Raw genomic sequence first — 21,643 nt, 5'->3', positions numbered from 1 at the left:
ACTGAATGTGCCACTTGGAACCATCTGACCTTCTTGTATACTGTTTTAGCTGCTATTTGTAGTCCATGTATACATATATATATATTTTTTTTTTTAACAGAAGTCACAAATTTATGTTATAAATTCATGTACCAGAAAGGACAGGCAATAGTCCAGTCGAATTATGTTCTTGGGAACTCGATTACACAAGAAAATTCGACTCAGAATCTATACATACTAAGTGTTGTTTGTTTTGATGCTTTTTCTCTTCATTCTAGTGAGTTTGGTCAGCTGGCAGTGGAACTGTTAGAACAGTCCTTCCGACAAGATGAAACTATGGCAATGAAGTTACTAACGTATGAGCTTAAAAACTGGAGCAATTCAACTTGTCTGAAGCTGGCGGTTTCATCAAGGCTTCGTCCATTTGTTGCTCATACTTGTACACAAATGTTGTTATCAGATATGTGGATGGGAAGGCTGAATATGAGGAAGAATTCATGGTATAAGGTAAGCATCATCACTTTTTATTGTTGACATAAAAAAGATCAACAGAATGTATGTCTAGATGGAAAGGAAAATATGTGCTTAAATGCTTTCAGCATAAAGCTTTTCACCACTGTAGCTTGTGTTAATAAATTCCGTGAAACTATCTCCTATAACGTAATCAAAACTGGAATTATTTATTGTTAACTCTTCTGTTGTCACTCTGTTGTCTTTTCGAATAAGGTACAGAAATACAAAAGGCAAAGAACAGGCAAGTAGTCTTTGATCGTAGGCTTAAAGAGATCTTGTGAATACTAATCCCCTACTAAAAATATAGTGGTTAAAACAAATAAATAACGGACAGAAAACCCACTGTAAGAACATAGTTTCATGCATTTTGGATTTTTACCGGCAACACAGACTTGATGTAGAAAAGCTTTCTATATATTCTATTTTGGAGGAAGAAGCTGAGCAAAAGAAGGGCACAGAGTGAAACAAGGGTAGGCAAATTGGGGATAGGCTTTCTGACAGTGCCTTTTGATACAGATCAATTGAACCAACATGAGAGTTGCATGTATCTTTGAAGTGCTCGACCAGAAACTTTCTGCTGCTAGGAATGTAGTGAAGTACATCTCTTGTACAAATTATCAACAAGCATCACTTAACTCGTGACCTACTAAAATCCTCCTTGATAACTGATTAACAGTTTTCTTGCTTGCTTTGTAACCAGCTAATAACAATAAATGGCTTTTACTTAATCCCTTCATCCATACCATAGCTTTCATTTTTCTACCATGAGTTGAATGACGAGTCCCACTCACATGCTTCTAAAATATGCCTTGATAGTTTGTGGCTCCAGAGTTTCTGGGAGTGAGTTAAAGAAAAAGCTGAAATAGAATTACTCTGGATCTTCAGGCTCACAGTACATTCTTTTTAGGTGCTTCTAGTTCTGGAGTTTGTTGGTTCTTTCCCTTTCCTGTTTCTCAAAGCGAAGGAACATTCTGTGTATGTCATCTTAGCTATTATTACTTACATACAAACTTAGGAGGCTAATTAGTTCCTACACTTTTTTTCTCTAACAAACAAGGGCAATCTGGCTAGTGTATTTTCAGCAAATATTTTACGTATTGCTGTATTCTGATATTATTCTGATATTTTAACCTAACTGTGAACCGTTTGAACTTAATCTTCATCTTTTTCAGGTGATATTGAGTATTTTACTCCCACCTGCTATACTTCTGTTGGAATATAAGACTAAGGCTGAAATGTCACATATTCCTCAGTCTCAAGATGCACATCAAATGGCAATGGATGACAGTGAAAACAACTTCCAGAATGCAGCAGATGAAATACCAATGGTAATGGTGGTGGATAATAATAGTAAAAATTTCTAATTTAAAATAAATACTTGTGTTTTTCAATTAAATTTTCAAATGCATGCCTCTCTGTATGTGAAGCTAACAATCCTTTTGTTTTAGGAGGTGTTTAAAGAAGTAAGGATCTTGGATAGTACCACAGAGAAGCATGATATGGAGACCCCAGCAAAACCTAAAAGACTTCCAATTACACAGAAGTTTTATGCATTTTATCATGCACCAATTGTGAAGTTTTGGTTTAATACTGTGAGTTTTCTATTGTGTAATTTTTTTTTTTGTTTGTTTGTTTTTCTTTGTTTTTTTTGACAACTAGTGTGGGTATTTGGGTTCTTCCTGTGATATAGTTCTGTGATTTGCATCAGTTTGTGTTTTTTTAAATGCAAAAAAAAAAATATCTTACTCTGGTAAACTGGAAGTAAGAAGTAGTTGATTCTGAAAAAAATACACATGCAGTGCTTAGCATTTTTAATGTTCATGAGGTTGGTTTTGAAAAATAGTAATTTTTTATGCTAAGAGAGTAATTAGTGTAAAAATTTTCATTCTGGCCTGAGTAATTAATTTCATCATTCATTTGAAGGAATTCTGTATTTATTTATAGGATAAAAAGTGTTAATGCCCCAGGTTTTAAAAGTTATTCTACAAACTTCTGTTCTAAGCAAATATGATTCCCATATAAATAATAACTTGTCTGCTTAAAGAGTTAAAACATAGTTCTGTAATTCTACTTGAAGCTGTTATTGTATACATAAAAAGAAAAAATCCACACATTTATAAGGAATTCTCTTCTGTAATTGTATGTATAATTTTTCTTGCTGTTTTTAGTTGGCATATTTAGGATTCCTCATGCTCTACACATTTGTGGTTCTTGTAAAAATGGAAGAAGTGCCATCTGTCCAAGAGTGGATTGTTATTGCTTACATTTTCACATCAGCAATTGAGAAAATTCGTGAGGTATGTCTCTAACAGTCTGTGATTTTATTTTTGTGTCAATTACAACAGCATGCTTCAAACTATGGTAATAAACAAAAGCCTGAGAAACTTTAGGAACCTGAGTGTATGATGCATAATACCTTTGCCCTATCATGGTCATACTTTGGAGAACAAAAGAAATATATCAGTGGGCTGATCTTTATTTTTTTTTTAATGTGTATTTACTTACTGCCTCTGTGACCATCTAATCAGGTTCTAACAAAAAGTCTTACTTTTCTGGGAAATTAAATCTATACGCATCTAGTAGCATAAATCAAACTGCCATTAAGACCAAGCTGAAACAAAAGCAGAAGAAACTTTATTGAGATAGATATCTGCCACAACCACAGTGTTGCTGACCAGCAAGGGTCTTTTGAGAAGTTCTGTTAGAATTTTTAAATAGGAGAGGGAAAGCTACTTTGCTGGCTGTACATTTCAGGTGCAACTGACAGGAAGTAGGGCTTGGTTTTTGTCACAGTAACTGCCTGGAGGAAAAACAAAAACAAAAAATCAACAAAAAAAACCCCTAAGAAAATAGCAAATAAAGCGATTTCTTCCTTCATAACTTGTACAGATAGAAGGAAACACTGTTTCCTTGTCATAGTTATGAAGCTGGCACGGTTAAACGCTATTCTTAGGATTCCTCAGTGCAAAACAGTTGTCCACTCAAATACGTGCTTTATTTTTGCAAGTATAACATTTTCCAAACATGATTCATCTGTTCCAGTGTTGTTTCATTTGGACTAAATGTTTATTTTTTCATTGCAGATTTTTTTTATGTCAGAAGCTGGGAAAATTAATCAGAAGATTAAAGTGTGGTTCAGTGATTACTTCAACATTAGTGACACAGTTGCTATTGTCACTTTCTTCATTGGATTTGTTTTAAGATTTGGAGCAAAGGGGAATTTTGGTGAAAACACCTATAGAGAAAATTACATATTTGTTGCTGGAAGAATAACGTACTGTCTCAATATAATTTTTTGGTATGTGCGATTACTGGATTTTTTAGCTGTTAACCAACAGGCTGGACCTTACGTTATGATGATTGGAAAAATGGTAAGGACAATTTTACTTTTGTCTTTTTGACTGAAATACCTTTGTTTTGCTGCATCTGTTTATAACTTCTCAGTTTTATTTCAAGACACGTTGCTTACCTTGTTGCAGTAGGTCAGCAAATCAGTGTGCAGAAGTAGTTAGCTGGAATGTAACTTAATGTGTTTCAAAACAAGCACCGTTGGAAGTCATCTATATTATGGAACTTTCTCTGTCATGGATCTGTAAAAAGAGGAAGATCTTCCTTCTAAACTCTGTTAAATGTTTGAGACGTGAAAGAATACCACAATATTCCTTCCTTGGTTTATCTAGCGTTGCTTCCCTTTTGGCTTTGAAATCTATTTATACTCCTGAGGTTTTCTTGACTTTTTGCTATCTACTACAAGATTTAACTTTATAAATAACTTAACTTCCCTGTAAATGAGCTGTTTTAAATGTTTTTGGGTAGCTTTCCACAATTGCTCTCAAAATTAGATACTTCCCACAGGCTATCTTCTCATACAGTTGTGTATACCCTCACATTCTACTACTTGTGACAATGAGGCCTTCAAATTTTCTTTCTTTCAACCAGAATGTTATTTGGTATGTTAGTTGATGTCCAACATTGAGGTCTGTTCGAACTGTATTTATCACCATTCATGTAGTGCAGTTGTGTTCTGTAGTGTGGGAGCGTATTTTCAGGCAAGCAGTTGATGAGTGGCGGCTACCCCACCATCCTTGAGATCCATTTCTTTTCAAAAGCTTAGTAAATTGCTATAACAAAGGGAAGATAATGCTAGGAGTTACGGACTTTCTAGCATTAACATGACAAGAGTGGAGTCGTGTTAATGGATTCTATAATAAGACTGAGAAAAGTGATCAATGAAAGTCATAAGAAGAGAAATGAAGAGCAAGTGGCAGCGTTTTAAGCCCTAAGAACCATATTTATGAAGGGGGAAAGGGTGTTCCCACTGCCTCTAAAATGGTTCCTACAAAGTTAAATGCTGTCACTCTTTAAAAGGTGTGTGTCAAGCTGCTTATTTTGTCAATTTGATATGTTAGTAGCATAGGTTCTGTTTATTCAGTCCTTTCTCAGTCCTTCAGAAGCTACGCAGACATTTCGTGCAGCTATTCACTGAATTCAGAAAATAATACTTCTTCATCAGCTGCTGCTCTTCCATATAATGAGTATTTGAGTTAAAAAGAAAATACCTTTTGGCTAAGAATAGTAAACATGGTATAAGAAAAGAGAGGAAAAAAAAAAAGAAATTTTGTACAGGGTTTGTTATTTAGCAAAATTTGCTGCCTGAAAGGCAAGCACCTTAGACTTTTCCTTAAGCAGCACAAAAAATTCATCAAACTTATGCTGTCAATGTAAAAATGTTTAAAGTTGTGAAAGCCTGATTTTGACCTTCTATATTAACTGACTTTTGTGTGTATGCGTGTGTATAAATGTATATGTATATATATATATTTGTTTTTGTTTTTTTTTGTATAGGTGGCCAACATGTTTTACATTGTGGTGATTATGGCACTTGTACTGCTTAGTTTTGGTGTTCCCAGGAAGGCAATATTATACCCTAATGAGGCACCATCTTGGACTCTTGCTAGAGATATTGTATTTCATCCATACTGGATGATTTTTGGTGAAGTGTATGCCTATGAAATTGATGGTAAGATTCTGAAGCAAGTAATAAGGCTTATTCTGATAAAATCTTATTAAGATTTTATTTTTTGACATTAAATGCAGTATTGTTGATGTGGATTCCATTCACTGGATTATCTTCTCTTTCTCACTTACAACTACGTAACTTCTTGATTTGACTCTTCCATTACAATTTATGAAGCTTAAATAACTTAGAATGAAAATTCTACTTAAGTGGGGTTTCTAATAAGGCTATTCCTAACAATATTTTGGAATGTTTCCACCCAGATACCTTGCCATAATTTTTGACTGTTATGATACTTTGCTATTTCTTTTTCTTATTTATTTATTTTAAAACCAATAATATAAATATACCACAGTAATAACTAGGAACTGCCTCCTGTATCTCTCTTCTATGTTCCTAAAAAAAGTAGAGGTATTTTGAATTGCAGAACAGTGCATGTTGTTTATTGTGCAGCCTTTCATCCTTTTTCCTGTCTGTATCTGCCGTGAGTTCTAAAGTTGTACCTATTTTGCTTTTTTCCCCAACTCAGTTTGTGCAAATAATTCTGAGTCACAAGTTGCTCATCTCTGCGGGCCAGGAACATGGTTGACCCCATTTCTTCAAGCTGTCTACCTCTTTGTACAGTACATAATTATGGTTAATCTCCTTATTGCATTTTTCAAGTAAGTATATGGAATAGTTACCTATTTTTGCTAATCCTTGGGTATATTAATTTCACTTTAATAATGGTAAGATCAGAACTGTTACCAGTTTGAGGTAATTCAATTTGGTGAAAGCATTTTCAGATTCAAAAGCTAGTCTTCTTCACTGCAAACTGCATGGCAAGGAAGGGAAATTTGTGATATGACTAATATGTGTCACATCTGCAAGACCAAAGTGAACCAGATTTTTGTCATAGATTGAAAGCATTTTGTAATTTCTTTTCTTTGTAAAGAAACAAGGTTGTTTCTGGATCAGTATATTGACTGATGTTCCTCAATTCGTTTAAAGCTCTCTTCAACTGAGTCTAGTTGCAGAGTAGTTTAAGTCTATTGGAATTATCTGCAAGTATTTTGTGTATGGGAATAAGCAGCTTGCTAACACATACGAATGGTAGGCTGCAGAAATGTGGAGTGATTAACAAAAATTCGTAACTGTTGAGTTGCAAATACTTTTTCTTAACAAATTTGAAAATTGATCTCAATGCCTTTCATTTTTGAGGAAAAGTACTGAGATGGTACCAGACAAGAGATTTCTAATTTTCTCCCCGCTTTAGAGCACTGTCTTTTCTTGAGTGTTTCTAGCTTCCACTATAACTACTTGTGCAGTGAAAGACAAGTTTGTTTTTCTTTCTTAACTAACTAGCCTTAAGACTCAAGATTGTTGAAGGATTTTTATTTTTTTTGCTTTTTTAATACCTTGACAACAAGCATTAAAAAGCAACAAAACTTGAATTGTCTAATGCTTTTTTTTTTTCCTTTCAGCAATGTGTATTTACAAGTAAAGGCAATTTCAAACATTGTATGGAAGTACCAACGCTATCATTTCATTATGGCCTATCATGAAAAACCGGTTCTGCCTCCACCACTTATTATTCTTAGCCATATGGCTTCCCTGTTGTGTTGTATATGTAAAAGAAGAAAGACAGACAAGACTTCAGATGGGCCAAGTATGAGCAGTTATTTAAAAAAAAAAAAAAAAAAAAAGTTATGATTCTTGATTCTTTTTATATGTTTAATGCAGGAAAGTGCAGTCTTGGTTGAAATGTATATTTTCAACAAAGTTGAGAAGCTGGACTTTGATCCTACTGGGTCCCTTCTAACTCAGAAAATTCTATAATTCTAAGTGGGTCTTTATTTTTTCTGTAATGGTCAATATTGAATAAGACTGATTCTGTTCAAAGTTTCAGTGTTTTTACAAAGTGTAATATACAGCCTCAAGAAAATCTCCAGTTAAACTAAGTTTAAAAAAAAAAAAAAGCCACCAAAAAATTAAATTTTCTGTTTGTGTTATTGGGACAGTATATATTTATAGATATTATGTGTGTGTGTGTGTGTGTATATACATATTTTTTTTCCACGAAAACTGATCTTATTTAAAAATCTTTTGAAGATGAAAAAATAAAAATAAAATATTTCGTAGTGATAAAATCCAGCTAAGAAACCTCAGGAATTTAGCCCCTGCCTTAAGGAAAGAAGGTGTGTGGGTAGGGGCTGTGCTAACATCATTGTTCTTATTTTAGGCGAAATCTTCGACATTATCTACCTTTTTCTCTAGCAAAGAGAGAAAGGGTGCTAGACGTTACTGCTTTGTTTTTCTTCTAACACCATTTGTAAGGTTGTGGCTATTAATCTCTGATGTCTATACTGCTTTACGTCATATTCATCTTCTGAACTCTTTAATCTCTTTTTAGAACTCTTCCTGACAGAAGAAGATCAAAAGAAACTTCATGATTTTGAAGAGTTATGTGTTGAGATGTATTTCAATGAGAAGGATGATAAATTTCATTCTGGAAGCGAGGAGAGGATTCGAGTCACTTTTGAACGGTAAAATTTTTACAAATAACATTTTGAATCGAGAAGCTTAGAACTTAAAAAAAGCTTAAAAGCTTAGAAGCTTTTTAGCTGCTTTGAGGAGGGTAAATGCAGTTCAGTAAAATAGTCAAATGAAGTATTTGTGCAAACGTAGGGTGGTGCCTTTCCATTTCTATGCAGAAACTAATAATGTGAGTTGTTTCCTTATCTGTAGAATAGCATTTCCAGCATTTGGTAAGCTGTGGCAATAATAAGCCAAAGCATTTGAAAATGTGCTGTAGGCCCTTAGTTGATGTGTATGCTAATTCTATGATTCAAAAATATTTACAAATGTTGTATTACACAGAAGTCCGATGCTCTAGTTTATAGCATCCTGAAATCAGGGTTTTTTTTCCTCAGATGGGCAGAAAAAGTTACGAAGATGTTCTGTTTGCTTATTGAAAAAAATACTTTTCATAGCTCTTTCATAATTTGATTTTTCTTAGGGTGGAACAAATGTGCATACAGATAAAGGAAGTTGGAGATCGTGTCAACTACATAAAACGGTCACTACAGTCTTTAGATTCACAGATTGGCCACCTACAGGATCTCTCTGCTCTAACTGTGGATACTCTGAAAACACTGACTGCTCAGAAAGCTTCAGAAGCTAGTAAGGTTCACAATGAAATTACACGGGAATTGAGCATTTCAAAACACTTAGCACAAAACCTCATTGATGATGGCTCTCTAAGATCTTCTGTGTGGAAAAAGCACAGCATTGGAAATGTCTTTGGTTCTTTTCCTCAAGGAGGCCTTGAAAATAACAATGCTTTACTCTGTAGCATTTCGATACGTGATGACAAAGAAGTCCAGCATAAAACAATTGGTCAGGAGTTGGCTCAAGTTGCCCGAAGAGAAGAAATAAACTTTCAAGAGGCAGGTTCCTCAGGCAGTGCCTTATTTTCCAATGTTGTTTCCCCTCCAGAACTTCGCCAGCGAATACAGGCTTCAGAGATCTCAAAATCCTCTAGTAAAAGTAAAAAATTAGGCAATTCGTCTAACAGTATGCCACATGTAACATCCCCAACAGCTAAATTTTTTGTTAGCACTCCATCTCGTCCCAGTTGCAAAAGTCAGCTGGATTCTTCAACAAAGCATGAAGAGACTGTTTGTTCTAAGGCTCCAGAAGGAGAAAATAATGTAGAATTTGGTGCATTTGTGGGTAAGTATGACAAAGTAGATTCTGAATGTCCTGAAGTCATAATTAGCTGCTCTTATCCTCTTGCTTCTGGCTCTGCTTGCCTTGCTTTCACTCAACCTTGTGTTGAAAATGGAGGATACATTAATTGTGGTTTTATTCATGATGAGAGTGACACTAATGATAACTACAGCTGCAGAGTTGACAAATGTGATCACCAGTCCTCTGTCAACTTATCGAAGAACAAACCCCAAATGAAGTTGTCTTTGTCAACTGGCGACTTGACGTCAACAGTCAACGACTCACATGGAAAATTGAATGTTAAAGATGAACTTTCCAAAAGTCAACATGTTCATGCAATGGAACTACAAAACCAAGATTTATGTTCTAACATCCTTATGGGACTACTTCATAAACTGTGGACCAAATCTAAACCACAAGGTTTGACTTATCAAGAATTGTATGGTATTTTGGGTGTATTCCGGTTGCAGGTGACTTTATTCTACCATTTTGCTCTGCTTTTTTTTGCTTTTAACATCTCTAATTTCCCTATATTGCTTGAACATTATTTTTTTTTTAACTTAAAAATTATCATTTCTTTATAATTCTGTCACATAGACAATATTTTTCTGGAAAACATTAGCCAGTTGTTGAGTATAGCAGTTTTATGCAATCAGCTGCTCTGCAACTTGGTATGGCCAATGTAGATAAACTTTGCAAGTTATTATAAAGCTCTTTTCATTTCATAAATTTAAAAATATTGTCTATTCCTTGACTTAATTACAGAAGACTTCTTAGGCTGATGGAATCCTGGATAAATATCTTTGTGGTATCTGTGTCAAACTGGGGGATCCTCCTATACTGTGTTTCTAAACACTGTTGAATTGGGATCTTCCACTGTTGCTATGTACTTTTTTAGCAGTCCTTTCAGAAAGCTTCCAAAATTCTTTTATTAAATAACAGTGTTATGCCTCCCCTGAAATTTTGCTTACCACTAAAAAGTCGCATGTTTCTGGTTTGAATATCTTCATATTTGAATGGAAAAACAGTGGCAGATTCATTGCAAAATACAGGTGTGGGTTTTACTAACCGATTTCTGTGAAATAGATAAAGCTTTAAGTAGGTTCAGTGTATCTGGAATCGTTAAGTTGCCTGTGGAAGTGTTGTCTTGCTCCAGCACAGGGATATCTCTATTTCAAAGATGTGTTGAGGATGTAAAATTTTAATTTTTAGACGACTTTACTACTGTGAAACTTAAAATTCTACGATGATACCTCCATACGTCATTGATAGATTTGTTACTGTAGGAAGAGTGTCTCTGCATTTGTACACACTAACTTTTGTTTATAATTTCCTCCTGATTCAAAAGAAGAATACCACCTCCCTTTTTTCTAATTCAGAAAGCAAGACTAAATAGATGTAATGGATTCAGTGATTGTGTAAATCTATCTAATCTGTGAATGTACTTCACCACTAATAACTTTAAATACTAACTATACTTATTTTACTGGAGCCAAATTTTTAGTGTATGGTTCTTTGACATCTAGCATTTAGAACATACTCTTCATTCTTACTCTCCAGATTTTATAAGACTTCTGGTGCAGAGCAGCTTTCCGTTATCAATATAAGCTGGCTTTCATTCATTACAAAGCCACGTGCTTGGTAAAATCCTGGAGATTATTTCTTGCAATGTGGAGGATGAAGGGTATATTGTAAAAGCTACCTCATAAAACTGTCTGCTTTTCCTTCATTTATCATGGCTGCATAAAAGCACTGAATACAGACTATCTGGATCCTTTCCTGTGAAGAACATACATTTAGGTAAAACCTGAAAAAGTTAATTTCACATTTTGAATTGTGGTAGTCCATGCAGTGTGGGAAAAGCGGTAGTTTCGTATTAATATTTTGTCACATCAATTTTACCATGTTTGGAAAAAGTTCTCTGGTGCGTTCAGGCACACAAATTAAATTAGATGGTTTGCAGCCCTTTGTTATGATACAGACTATTGCCATGGTCAGGACATGGCCAATTGCTATTGATTTTAAATACTTTTTTCAATTCACTGTGTCTAAGGTCACAGAGACAGCATGGAGTTGCAGCGGTTCAAGGAGGCAACAAGCAAAATTAAAGAAAGAAGTGCTGATATTGAGGTAAGCGTGGAAATTTTTTCTTATTTTTTTATTTTATTTTAACTTCACTGTGTATTGAAAACATCTTAAGAACAAATACAGTGAAGAAATTTGTAAAATGCAGCCTGGAAGGAGTGCAGCTCTCTTACTGTAAGCAATTGAGTGAAAACTCGTGCAGCCTTAAGCGTGCATCAGGTATTGTTGCTTCATAATATGAAGAGAAGAACTTATGAAGCTGAAGTGAAATAACTGTAAATTAAAAATAAGATAAAATTACATGTCCCACACTTAGTGGGTGACTTTTTCAAATGAGACATTTGACACTTGAAAATTTCAACATCAGCGTTTATTTATAGTGATATTATACAGAGCAAAATGATAGGGTACGTGATTGAAATAGTGACTGCAATTAACACAAAAATTGATGTGATTTGAAGAAGAAAAGCCCTTTTTGTTAAACTTATCTTCAAATAAATGATGTGTAATTATAGTTTGCTTAAATAAGGTACAAATAACTACTATGAAGTCATTAATCAGGACAAATCTGTATTCCAGATGCTTATAGTGTATATGTATATGTACACACATGCACGTACATATAAAAACAAGGGTTTTTTATTTTGGTATTAAAATAATAAATCACTGAATCAGCCATAGAATGGCTTGGTTACAAGGTAACTATTTGCAGTTACCCCTCATTTGGGGAAGAGTCTGACTTGAGAATTGCCTAATGACCATTCGCAATGCCAATATTCTGCCAAGTTGCTCATTCTATGCTTTCTGATAACTATCACATGTGACCAAAAAGCTTTGTGTGTATGAATTTTGGTGCTTCTATTAATAATGTTAATCTTTTGCCTTTTTTTTTCCTTTTTATTATTATTATTATTATTATTATTTTTTATAGGAGCAACAGGAAGACTTCAAAAAAGCCATACTGGAGGGCATAGAGACCACCAGGCTGCAAGTAAGTAAAGAAGGTTTCCATTTATTAGAGACAATTTTCAACAGATAGTGAATTTATTCTTTACAGTGAGGATGGGGAGCTCTGTTTTTGTAGGTCACTTGTCTGTAAAGATATAATGAATTCTGGTAATTATTTAAAAAACAAAACAATGAAAAAGCAAAACTTAGGGGGAAGTTTGCCAATTGTGTGATGAGCAATTATAGTCTATTTTCAACAAAAAAAATTGCAGCATTTGCCTTTAATCAATGAGTGTCTTCACAAAGTATGACTCATTGAAGTTGGGATGTCCAGACACTATGCATGAGTAATGGAATTTATGACGAAGCACAGACTGAAGAATCTTAAATAAGTGCAAATGGCTGGATTTCAGGATTGCAATAAAATAATCTGTCATACCTGTAATTCTGAGCCTTAATTTCTCCTTGGGAGTTGTCATTTTTCCTGAAAGCTTTGCTGTCACTCATGAGTTGGAAAACTGTGGTTGAGCCAGATATGGCAAGTAGATATTCAGAAAGTAGTTAACTAAGAAGTGAGTCTGTGAGAAGATTTGGTTCATAAAATGTAGATCTTTGTGGCAAAACTTACTTAAATATTATTATTTTCAGTGGCTTCTTTAAACTGAACTTTTGTTTCTGTCTTAGCCAAGTTCTCAAATGAAAATAGGTAATTAATGAAGGCAGATGATAGAATATACTTGTGATACTTGTAGAGATCCAGCATAATATACATTTCTGTAATCGTATCTTAACATTCTCTTTAAAAATATTCTTTCAGAATATTATATATATATTATATATTATAGAATAATAGATCAGCAGTCTTAATAAGTACCTGGAAATGTTAGAGTTGATATTTACTGTGAGGAATGCTAGCTGGAGTAAGCTTGACTTCAGCATTTTTGTGCAGCAAGCTATTTGAGGTACATCCAGAAGTTTACAAAGCATAAATACTTTTTATTGTACTTATAGGTAGTCCTAAAAAAGAAAACTAGGCAGATTGCTTGCTGAAAGAGTAGTAGCTGTAAACTGATTCGTGTGTGTATTTCTTTTGTAGGGTCTTCAAACTGACTGTGGTCTTAGACAGTCTAGTTCTTGTGGTGGGTTTACTGACCCTTTGGCAGTCCATTCAGAACAATGTAAGTGTGCCATCTTTTGAGATGACCTATTTTTTTCCGCTCAGTTGTGCTGACAATGCATATTGCAGGAGGGTACAAAGGAGACACAAGAAGTTATGATTTTATGATTGGTGCCATTTGTTTCCTTGTGATAGATGTAATTATGCCAGCTTAATTCCTGTTACCTTGAGGTTGCCACAACAAATAACCAAATAGTTGTAAAAAGGTAAGCAATTTAGTTGGAACTGTGTTGGAAATTTGTAATGGTCAGATAAGCAAGTAAATGCAAATCTTTATTCAATTATAAATCTTTTCATTTATAGTCCCCAGCAAGAGTAGAAGAGCATCGAGTGAAGACGCTCAACAGGTCGACTCTAAAGCAGCTTTGCTGACGGTTTGTATTCTCCTCTTCCTTTTATTATTGTTGCTGTTGTTGTTGCTAATGTTGTCAAACAGAACTAGAACTGAAGGAGTAAAAGGGAAAGAAACAAAAGAAGAATACTGATTTGTAGTCTTAGTTGTTCAAGGAGATAACAGGAGGGGAACTGTTCTGGCTAAGAGAAGTTTTACATATTCTCCATTATGTACTATGATTATTCTTACTATGAAAATACATGTTCCTTCCTGTTTAAACAAGCCCTTTTAAAAATAAAAATGTTTATATGATCTATATTTAAAAAAAAAAAAAATGAATACAGCCTTTTCTGCTATTTTGTCTTTACCATTCCTTACATCTATTAGAATATTTCCACCTACCTACAGTATGGCCTAATGGAATCTTTCCAATAAACACACTGCACTGCAAGATCTTAAAACATATAACTCTCTCACCCCAAAATTAAATATACTACGTTCTCCTTACAAAACTGAAACAAAAAAAGTTTTTCCTTTTTTTTTTTTTCTTTTTTTTTCCCTCTTTGATTTAAAGGATTGGTTGCAAGGCAGACCTTCAAGTAGCAGTCAAATGTAAGTTACTTTCTGAATGTTACTGTGTTCACTGGAATGCTATGACAGGTTCTATTTAAATTAATGGGGTCACATCAAAGGGCAAAACATGTTCTTACATGAAAATGTTTGTATTGACACTTGTTTGGGTGCTAACTTCCAGGTGAAGGTCTTTTCCCAACCTTTAGAACTTGTAAACCTTCTCTGAAATTGTGCAGTCATTGCTGTTGTTAACAATTATCCCTTGAGTTAACTGTTAAAACCATTACCTTATTAATCTGATAACTGAAGTGTTAGCTGTTGGGAACACAATTTAATTACAGCATTTCTGTGAGAATGGGCTCTTGTGATGCAAGCTTTGCGTAATGTTGTACGTGACTGGCAGTATTTAAAGTATAGCTCTAAAGCTGTGAGATTACTTAACAGCCTTCCATTACCATTTTGTAATTAAGCAGTAGTACTGCCCTTGAAAAATAGGGTAAAGGCACTACTATCAGTTTAACAAGGTGACCTAGGATGATGTGTTAAAATTGGTGAACGTAAGGCAAGTTTTTAACAAACAGTGACCAGCTGCTTTTTTGGCATTTCACAGGGCATCTGAAGAAGATGCATTGAATGGTATGTTGATTGTTTCTTCTATAAACAAGCTAGGAGCTTTTTCATATATACAAGCTATGAGAATATTCTTTAAAGTTAAGAGACAGAGAGCTGTGATTACTTTTTTAACAAATGGTCTACTACCAGGTACTACAGTTTCTTCTGATGTATTGAAAAGCTAAATGAGATACTTAATTTTCTGCATAGCAAATCTTTTTCATACCCTAACCACTTGGAGAGAGTGAGCTTTGTGCATGGTTATTTTAATACACAATCCAGGTGTCAGGCAGGTTCTCTCATCATTTCTGATCTCTCTTAGGCATTGCTTCTCCTTTCAAGCCTATCATGGATATCAACTACTATTACTCAGGTCAGTGCCTCTTATGAATAAATGTTCATATTTTTAATGACACTTATTAGATCCTTAGAATCTGATGAATGCTGTTATTTTTCTTCTAGCTGTGGAAAGAAATAACTTGATGAGGTTATCACAGAGCATTCCTTTCACTCCTGTGCCTCCAAGAGGTAAGAACTTTAATTCTTGCTAGTGGGTAGAGGGAAGAGGGTCAGAGTTCAAACAGCTGGCTTAATGTAGTCTTTTGGAGAAGAAAACAAAAAACAAACCGTGTCCACAGAATGCTGTTTAAATAGGGTCATTAGTAGTTCTAATCAGGGGGATCAAAACATCGTGCCTCTATGTTGCTGTATGAAAGGAATTGGAGAGAAATTCCAGCTGGCTTGTCTAGATTTTTAAAATTAATGTAGAGTGTTAGTAACAACTTCGCGTGTGTTGCAATCTAAGAACACAGAGATATTCAGTGCTTCAGTTTTAAACTTCAAAAACTAAAGGTGCTAATTGCTTTTTGTATTGTAAATAGGTGAACCAGTCACCGTGTATCGCCTCGAAGAAAGCTCTCCCAACATCTTGAACAACAGCATGTCTTCCTGGTCACAACTGGGACTCTGTGCAAAAATTGAATTTTTAAGCAAAGAGGAGATGGGAGGAGGTTTACGTCGAGCTCTTAAAGTTGTATGCACATGGTCAGAGTATGACATCCTGAAATCAGGACATCTTTATATCATCAAGTCTTTCCTTCCTGAAGTTGTGAACACTTGGTCAAGCATTTATAAAGAGGACACTGTGTTACACTTGTGCTTGAGAGTAAGTTTTATTCTTGTCATTTACTGAACATAGACAAGCACGGTGTTTAAGTTAGCTTGCTGTTCTCTGTGAGCTAAAGGGCCAAACAGACAAAAAAACCTGCTCCATTATGGTTTAGTGAATCAAAAAGCTAAAAATCTTAAAGTGTAAATATAATTTAAAGAGCAAGCAATTTGGCAGTTACTGTTCTCTCTGCCTTTTAAACTGCATAATGTTTCCTGTTATATAATACAGCAATAAAATATGGACTTTGGATTCTAGGAAATTCAGCAGCAGAGGGCAGCACAGAAGCTCACCTTTGCTTTCAATCAAATGAAACCCAAATCCATTCCTTACTCTCCACGGTGAGTCCTCTTGAACTTCTGTTATATTGCATGTTTTTGATATAGAAGAACGCCTACGGGGTTGTGAACGTGTCAGTCAAGCATATTAAGGTGTTGATATGTTTTTTTTATGTCTCTGGATGTTATTAAGAATGTTACAAACATTCTTGGCAATGTTTTTATTGATATTTTCTTGCAGTAATTCTAGGCTTGTGTGACAATAGTTTCAAATGTTTTAAATAAGTAGATAAAATAATTATCCTTTGGTAATGGTATGCTTGTCATTTATTTTGGAAATATGTTCATTAAGTGTGCTTTTTACTAGGTTCCTGGAAGTTTTCCTGTTATATTGCCACTCTGCTGGGCAGTGGTTTGCAGTTGAAGAGTGCATGACAGGAGAGTTTAGAAAATATAACAACAACAATGGTGATGAAATAATTCCAAGTAACATGCTAGAGGAGGTTATGCTGGCTTTCAGCCATTGGACATATGAATATACAAGAGGGGAGTTGCTCGTACTAGATCTGCAAGGTAATGTCCTGTTTTGAAACTGGGGTCAAGGACCAGGGAAGATGTATGTGGGTCTTTCTCACAGAATCGTCCTGAGTAGGAAGGAACTGATGAAGACCATAGAGTCCAAGTCCTGCACTCACTTGTAATTGCATTTTATTAAGACTTCATATGCTGGTAACAAATAATGAACAGTATTTACTGTGTCTTGATCTAGTTAATCTGAATTGGTGGTGAGCTTATCGAGTGTGGCACTGGATGCTGCAGCGCTGAAGAGAATATAAGTGTACACAAGCTTTACTAATGATAAGCACCATAAAAATAATGCATTTGTAGAAACATTTGAGTAGTAGTAATATAGCAAGCTGTGCTTATACTGAACTGTGTGCCACATATTCTGTCTATGAGAAGTTCCATGTAAGAAATTTCTCTCAGGTGAAAATTGGTTAAGAATTGTAGACATAAAAATAGATCAAGGAAACCTGAGAGGTACAAAGTACTTAGGAGCAATTCATGTAAGAATAAAGAGTGTCCTATACCACGTGATTCCTTCTGCCTTTGTTCTTGGGAAAGCTGAGAAGTCATAGCTGACAGTGCCAAGGCTTTTCAATATTAATGCACTGGTGTAACAGATAGATAGATAGATAGATACTATATATTTAACTGTTTCTTCCTGTGCTGTCTGAAGGTGTTGGTGAAAATTTGACAGATCCGTCTGTGATAAAAGCTGGAGAAAAAAGGTAAGATTGAAGAAAAGTTTAAAGAAAACTGTACTTTTTTTTTTTTTTTTTTTGGGGAAAAAAGCCTATGTTTATATGCCCTTTATTTCTAAGGTCTTACGATATGGTGTTTGGTCCAGCCAACCTGGGAGAGGATGCGATAAAAAACTTCAGAGCGAAGCATCACTGTAATTCCTGCTGCAGGAAACTTAAACTCCCTGGTAAGCGTGGCTACTGTATTTTTCCTGAGACATTCATATACTGTAGTATACTGTATGATGTATAATTAAACAGTTGTGTCATGCCATGAAAGTAGATTAAGTAATAAACGTCAGTTTTGTATTTTTACTTTTCAAATGTTCCATTTTAAGAAGAAAAATCTGAAATTAAGCATTTAACAGTGTGCATGTATTCTGTATTTGTGTGCACAATATTTGAAGTAGGTAGGCTAGACTGATGTAGAATTCAGAAGGTAAAATAGAAAAGGTCATTAAAAAAAAAAAATCATAGAATCATAGAACCATAATTTTTGGAAGGATCTTTTAAATGTCATCTAGTCCAACTCCCTCTATTGAACTGGGTCTCCTGCAGCTAGGTTGGGTTGCTCAGATCCTGGTGCAGCCTGACCTCGAGTGTCTCCAAGGAAGGGGCACTCACCATCTCTCTGGGCAACCTGTACCAGTGCCGTACCACCTTATTGTAAAATCTTGTTCCATACAACCAATCTACATCTCCCTTCCTTTAGTTTGAAACCATTTCCTCTTGTCCTGTCACAACAGACCTTGCCAAAGAGTCTGTTCCATTCTTTCTTGCAGCCTCCCTTTAGATACTGAAAAGCTGCTCTTGGGTCTCCCTGGAGCCTTCTCCAGGCTGCACAGCCCCACTGTCTCAGCCTGTCCCTGTAGGGGAGATGTTCCATCCCTTGGATCGTTTTTGGGGCCCTCTTCTGGACATTATTTGAATTATAACTCCTAGTAAACTTGAAACAGATAACAGAAGAATCCTTTAAAAGTCAACCTAATGCTTGCTATATAATATCTGTAAATAGAATAATTAAGGCCCTGTTACTTTTTAAAGCACAGCTTTAGGCTTCCCATTTCATGTACGATAAAAAAACATCCATTTTTTAGCACTGAATGCATATTGAGGAATTCTTACTTACAAGTCTATCCAGTTATATGAAAGACTTTTATGCTTCATTGAGTCTGCTCTACAAAGAGATAATAACCAATATGACTTCATTTTGTTTGTACAGATCTGAAGAGGAATGATTACACACCTGACAAGGTTATATTTCCTCAGGATGATTCCCCTGAACTAACAATTCAGCCTGGAAGCTGCACCAAAGAATCAGATTCAGCTAATTCTCTTCGTTTGATGCTCTAATGATGTGATCAAATCAGTGGCTTCATCCAAACATCATGGAATGTCACAGAGCTGTCACTTATCTTTCCTTCACCACAATTAAAAGAAAGATGCATCAAAACAAGGATTACTGTGTTATAAGTGAAATTTTGGCTGGTCCATATTCTAAGGACCTAACAATTTGTGCTAACCATCTACAAGAACAGATTGGCAGCTGGTCATTTTAGAGGTTGAATTATGATAAGTATTTATGGCATGTTTTTAAAAGGAGCTTTTTAGCAGAAGGTTTATTTTTTATTTTGTTTCGGTTTAGTGGAGGATTTTCTCTCCGTAGTCCTGTGGTGTGCAATATGCCTTCAACCAAAAGGATTTCGGTAGCTGATGTTTTAAGGTAAAGCATTTGTCTGTTTGGCATCTATCTTACCGTCATTTGGAAAAAGATTGGAGAAAGCACCTACCTCTGTGATGCCAGAGTATTCTTGGGGCGTGTTTGGAAGTGTTCCACTATCACCAGATGATTTGTAATCTGGCCTTTTGGAGAGGGCAGAGCCAAGCGAGGGTGCGCATGTGACGCCAGTAGGCTGAGGTTGAAGGTAGGAACTCGATCTGTTCCAATAGAGAGAGAGTCTTCTGGATCAGGGTTCGGCTTCGTAGCTGTAAAACTGTTTATTTTTTGTGGAATAGAGCCCTAATTGTGCATAATGAGATTTCTTGTTTTATACATTTCAGTTTTCTCACATCACCATCAAATAGTAACAAAGCCATGATAGACTGGTATAATCATATTTAATAGAAGAAGTAGTATGTACTGGTCCAAATAAGTTGCCTTGTGAGAACACAAGTTGGAAGTGCTTTTTGTTGTACATAGTGACTGCTTCAGAAGTTTTGCCTTCCAAAGATCTCATCAAACCAGTGTATCAAAGCCGAATGTACACATAACTTTTAAATGTATTTAAAATTGTGTAGAAAACATCTTTAATGTTATGTTATTTGTGGTACTTATTTAAGAGAGACTAGGGTTGGATTAGCATTATGTAAAGTTCGGGAGATTGCAATGCACCTTCATGCAAATAAAATATAATTTAACTGTCCCAAATATTGTTGAGCATTCAGCAAGAAAAACCTGTTGTCCAACTGAAGTTTCATGCTGCGATTTTTTTGTTACATAGGTACTAATTTGTAATTTTTAATTAAAAGGGCAGTATACAGCTCTATAAATTTTTTTATTCAGTAGTGTATCTTATAGATACAGACTTAAGGCACGAACACAATAGCTGTTTAAATGGTGTTTTATGTTTGACGGGGAAAGGTGAAATGTTATAAGGATATGATACTGTATACATTTTGTATATCGTTAAATCTTCAAAGAATCTAAAATAAATTTATTCTTGTTTACAGACTTCTGCTGTCTGTCTTAGTCTGAAAGGTTATATCCGATGGCTCTGTTTGTGGAAACAGTGTTTGCTGTGCTGGGACACAGCAGTTGGTTGTCTTTGAGGTGTCTGAGCTTTGGCTGATACCAGGAACTAGGGGAGTAAATGTGGAAGCTGTAGTGCACAAACGTATCTGATAGGATTAATGAGTAAATGAGATAAAATATCTTAAAGTTGTTTATAGTGTTTGTTTAAAATTTGGAGCTCCTTATTGGGTGGTTGCTTGCATCCCCTTGTGTTGTTGTGAGGTGATAGGCTTCTATTCAAGGCAGGAATTACACAGCATACAATGCATTAATGAGGCTAGTTCTTAAAATCGAGAAGGATTTCTGGAGGAGACCAAAAGGGTAAATAAGGTCAGGGAACGTATGTATGACTTGGAGTGGTTAACTGGTTAACTGTGCATGTTTTTGTACATCTTCCTGCCATGAGTGCCAGCTTACTGAGAATACAGCTAGAATTACATGAGAAACCTCGATGTAAACCGAGGAGAAAACAATGGCAACTTTTACATACAATCTTCTCTTTTGTGCTAACAGAGAACAATTGTAAAGGAAGGCATTGGAAAAATGTGGTGGCAAAGAAGTGTTGGTTTGAAGAGGTATCCTAACCCTCAGGAAAATATTCATGTCGTGTTCATGTTGTGTTTTCCAAAAGTAGGCTGTAGGACCATGTGGGTTCGGCTGAGAACATGGAGCGTCTTTAAATCTTACCAACCTTGATGTGGATTTCCATGTTATGCTATTTGAAGAATGTCTTCCATAAATGGAAATTGGTAAGCTATGTTCTTCTCCTTGTTAGATATCTTAGATTCCCTACCACAAACCTCAGGATAATTTCACTGGTAGAAAAACCCACTGAATTAAACTGATTATGATGTACTTAATACTGGTGTTACTTGGTTATGTAATCTCTGCTTTTGGAAAGATCTCTGATTATTATTATTCTCTTTTTACAATTAATGCTTTTCAAGGTCTTGATTTGCATTCCACCAACAGTAGGAATAAGCACAAGAATTATGTTTATTAGGATTTCATTACAAATTCTATTCTAGCTGCATGACAATTGTTACAGGTTAAATTTATCTTGCAGTTTCCCAGCAGTGGTTTCAGAAAGCATTTTCTTTTTCAGTGTTGTCCTCAGCCTGTGTATGACCACAGTACTTGCTGTTCAAGACAT

General features: G+C 35.2%; 1 protein-coding gene across 2 annotated transcripts in view; it reads left to right on the top strand.

Moving 5' to 3' along the window:
- Window positions 1-20,430, top strand: part of TRPM7 (transient receptor potential cation channel subfamily M member 7) — a 54,035-nt gene extending 33,605 nt beyond the window's left edge. For both annotated transcript variants that reach the window (XM_042824582.1, XM_042824580.1), the window contains exons 17-40: window positions 258-486; window positions 1,665-1,820; window positions 1,941-2,084; window positions 2,661-2,789; window positions 3,576-3,863; window positions 5,338-5,512; window positions 6,039-6,171; window positions 6,973-7,157; window positions 7,902-8,034; window positions 8,508-9,223; window positions 11,274-11,350; window positions 12,237-12,296; window positions 13,350-13,431; window positions 13,734-13,804; window positions 14,339-14,376; window positions 14,948-14,973; window positions 15,272-15,322; window positions 15,412-15,477; window positions 15,831-16,114; window positions 16,376-16,458; window positions 16,763-16,968; window positions 17,636-17,687; window positions 17,781-17,887; window positions 18,922-20,430. In XM_042824582.1, coding sequence (XP_042680516.1) covers window positions 258-486; window positions 1,665-1,820; window positions 1,941-2,084; window positions 2,661-2,789; window positions 3,576-3,863; window positions 5,338-5,512; window positions 6,039-6,171; window positions 6,973-7,157; window positions 7,902-8,034; window positions 8,508-9,223; window positions 11,274-11,350; window positions 12,237-12,296; window positions 13,350-13,431; window positions 13,734-13,804; window positions 14,339-14,376; window positions 14,948-14,973; window positions 15,272-15,322; window positions 15,412-15,477; window positions 15,831-16,114; window positions 16,376-16,458; window positions 16,763-16,968; window positions 17,636-17,687; window positions 17,781-17,887; window positions 18,922-19,052 — 3,622 coding nt within the window. In that variant the 3' untranslated portion in view covers window positions 19,053-20,430. The remainder of the gene's footprint in view (window positions 1-257; window positions 487-1,664; window positions 1,821-1,940; window positions 2,085-2,660; window positions 2,790-3,575; window positions 3,864-5,337; window positions 5,513-6,038; window positions 6,172-6,972; window positions 7,158-7,901; window positions 8,035-8,507; window positions 9,224-11,273; window positions 11,351-12,236; window positions 12,297-13,349; window positions 13,432-13,733; window positions 13,805-14,338; window positions 14,377-14,947; window positions 14,974-15,271; window positions 15,323-15,411; window positions 15,478-15,830; window positions 16,115-16,375; window positions 16,459-16,762; window positions 16,969-17,635; window positions 17,688-17,780; window positions 17,888-18,921) is intronic.
- Window positions 20,431-21,643: the final 1,213 nt, after the last annotated feature.

Source organism: Centrocercus urophasianus, unplaced genomic scaffold (assembly GCF_019232065.1).
Source record: "Centrocercus urophasianus isolate 14NV4802_14NV808 unplaced genomic scaffold, USGS_Curo_1.0 seq_23, whole genome shotgun sequence".
In the NCBI taxonomy this organism is placed as follows: Eukaryota; Metazoa; Chordata; class Aves; order Galliformes; family Phasianidae; genus Centrocercus; species Centrocercus urophasianus.
The sequence above is the reverse complement of the archived record's forward strand: the minus strand, read 5'-3'. Positions and strand labels throughout refer to the sequence as shown.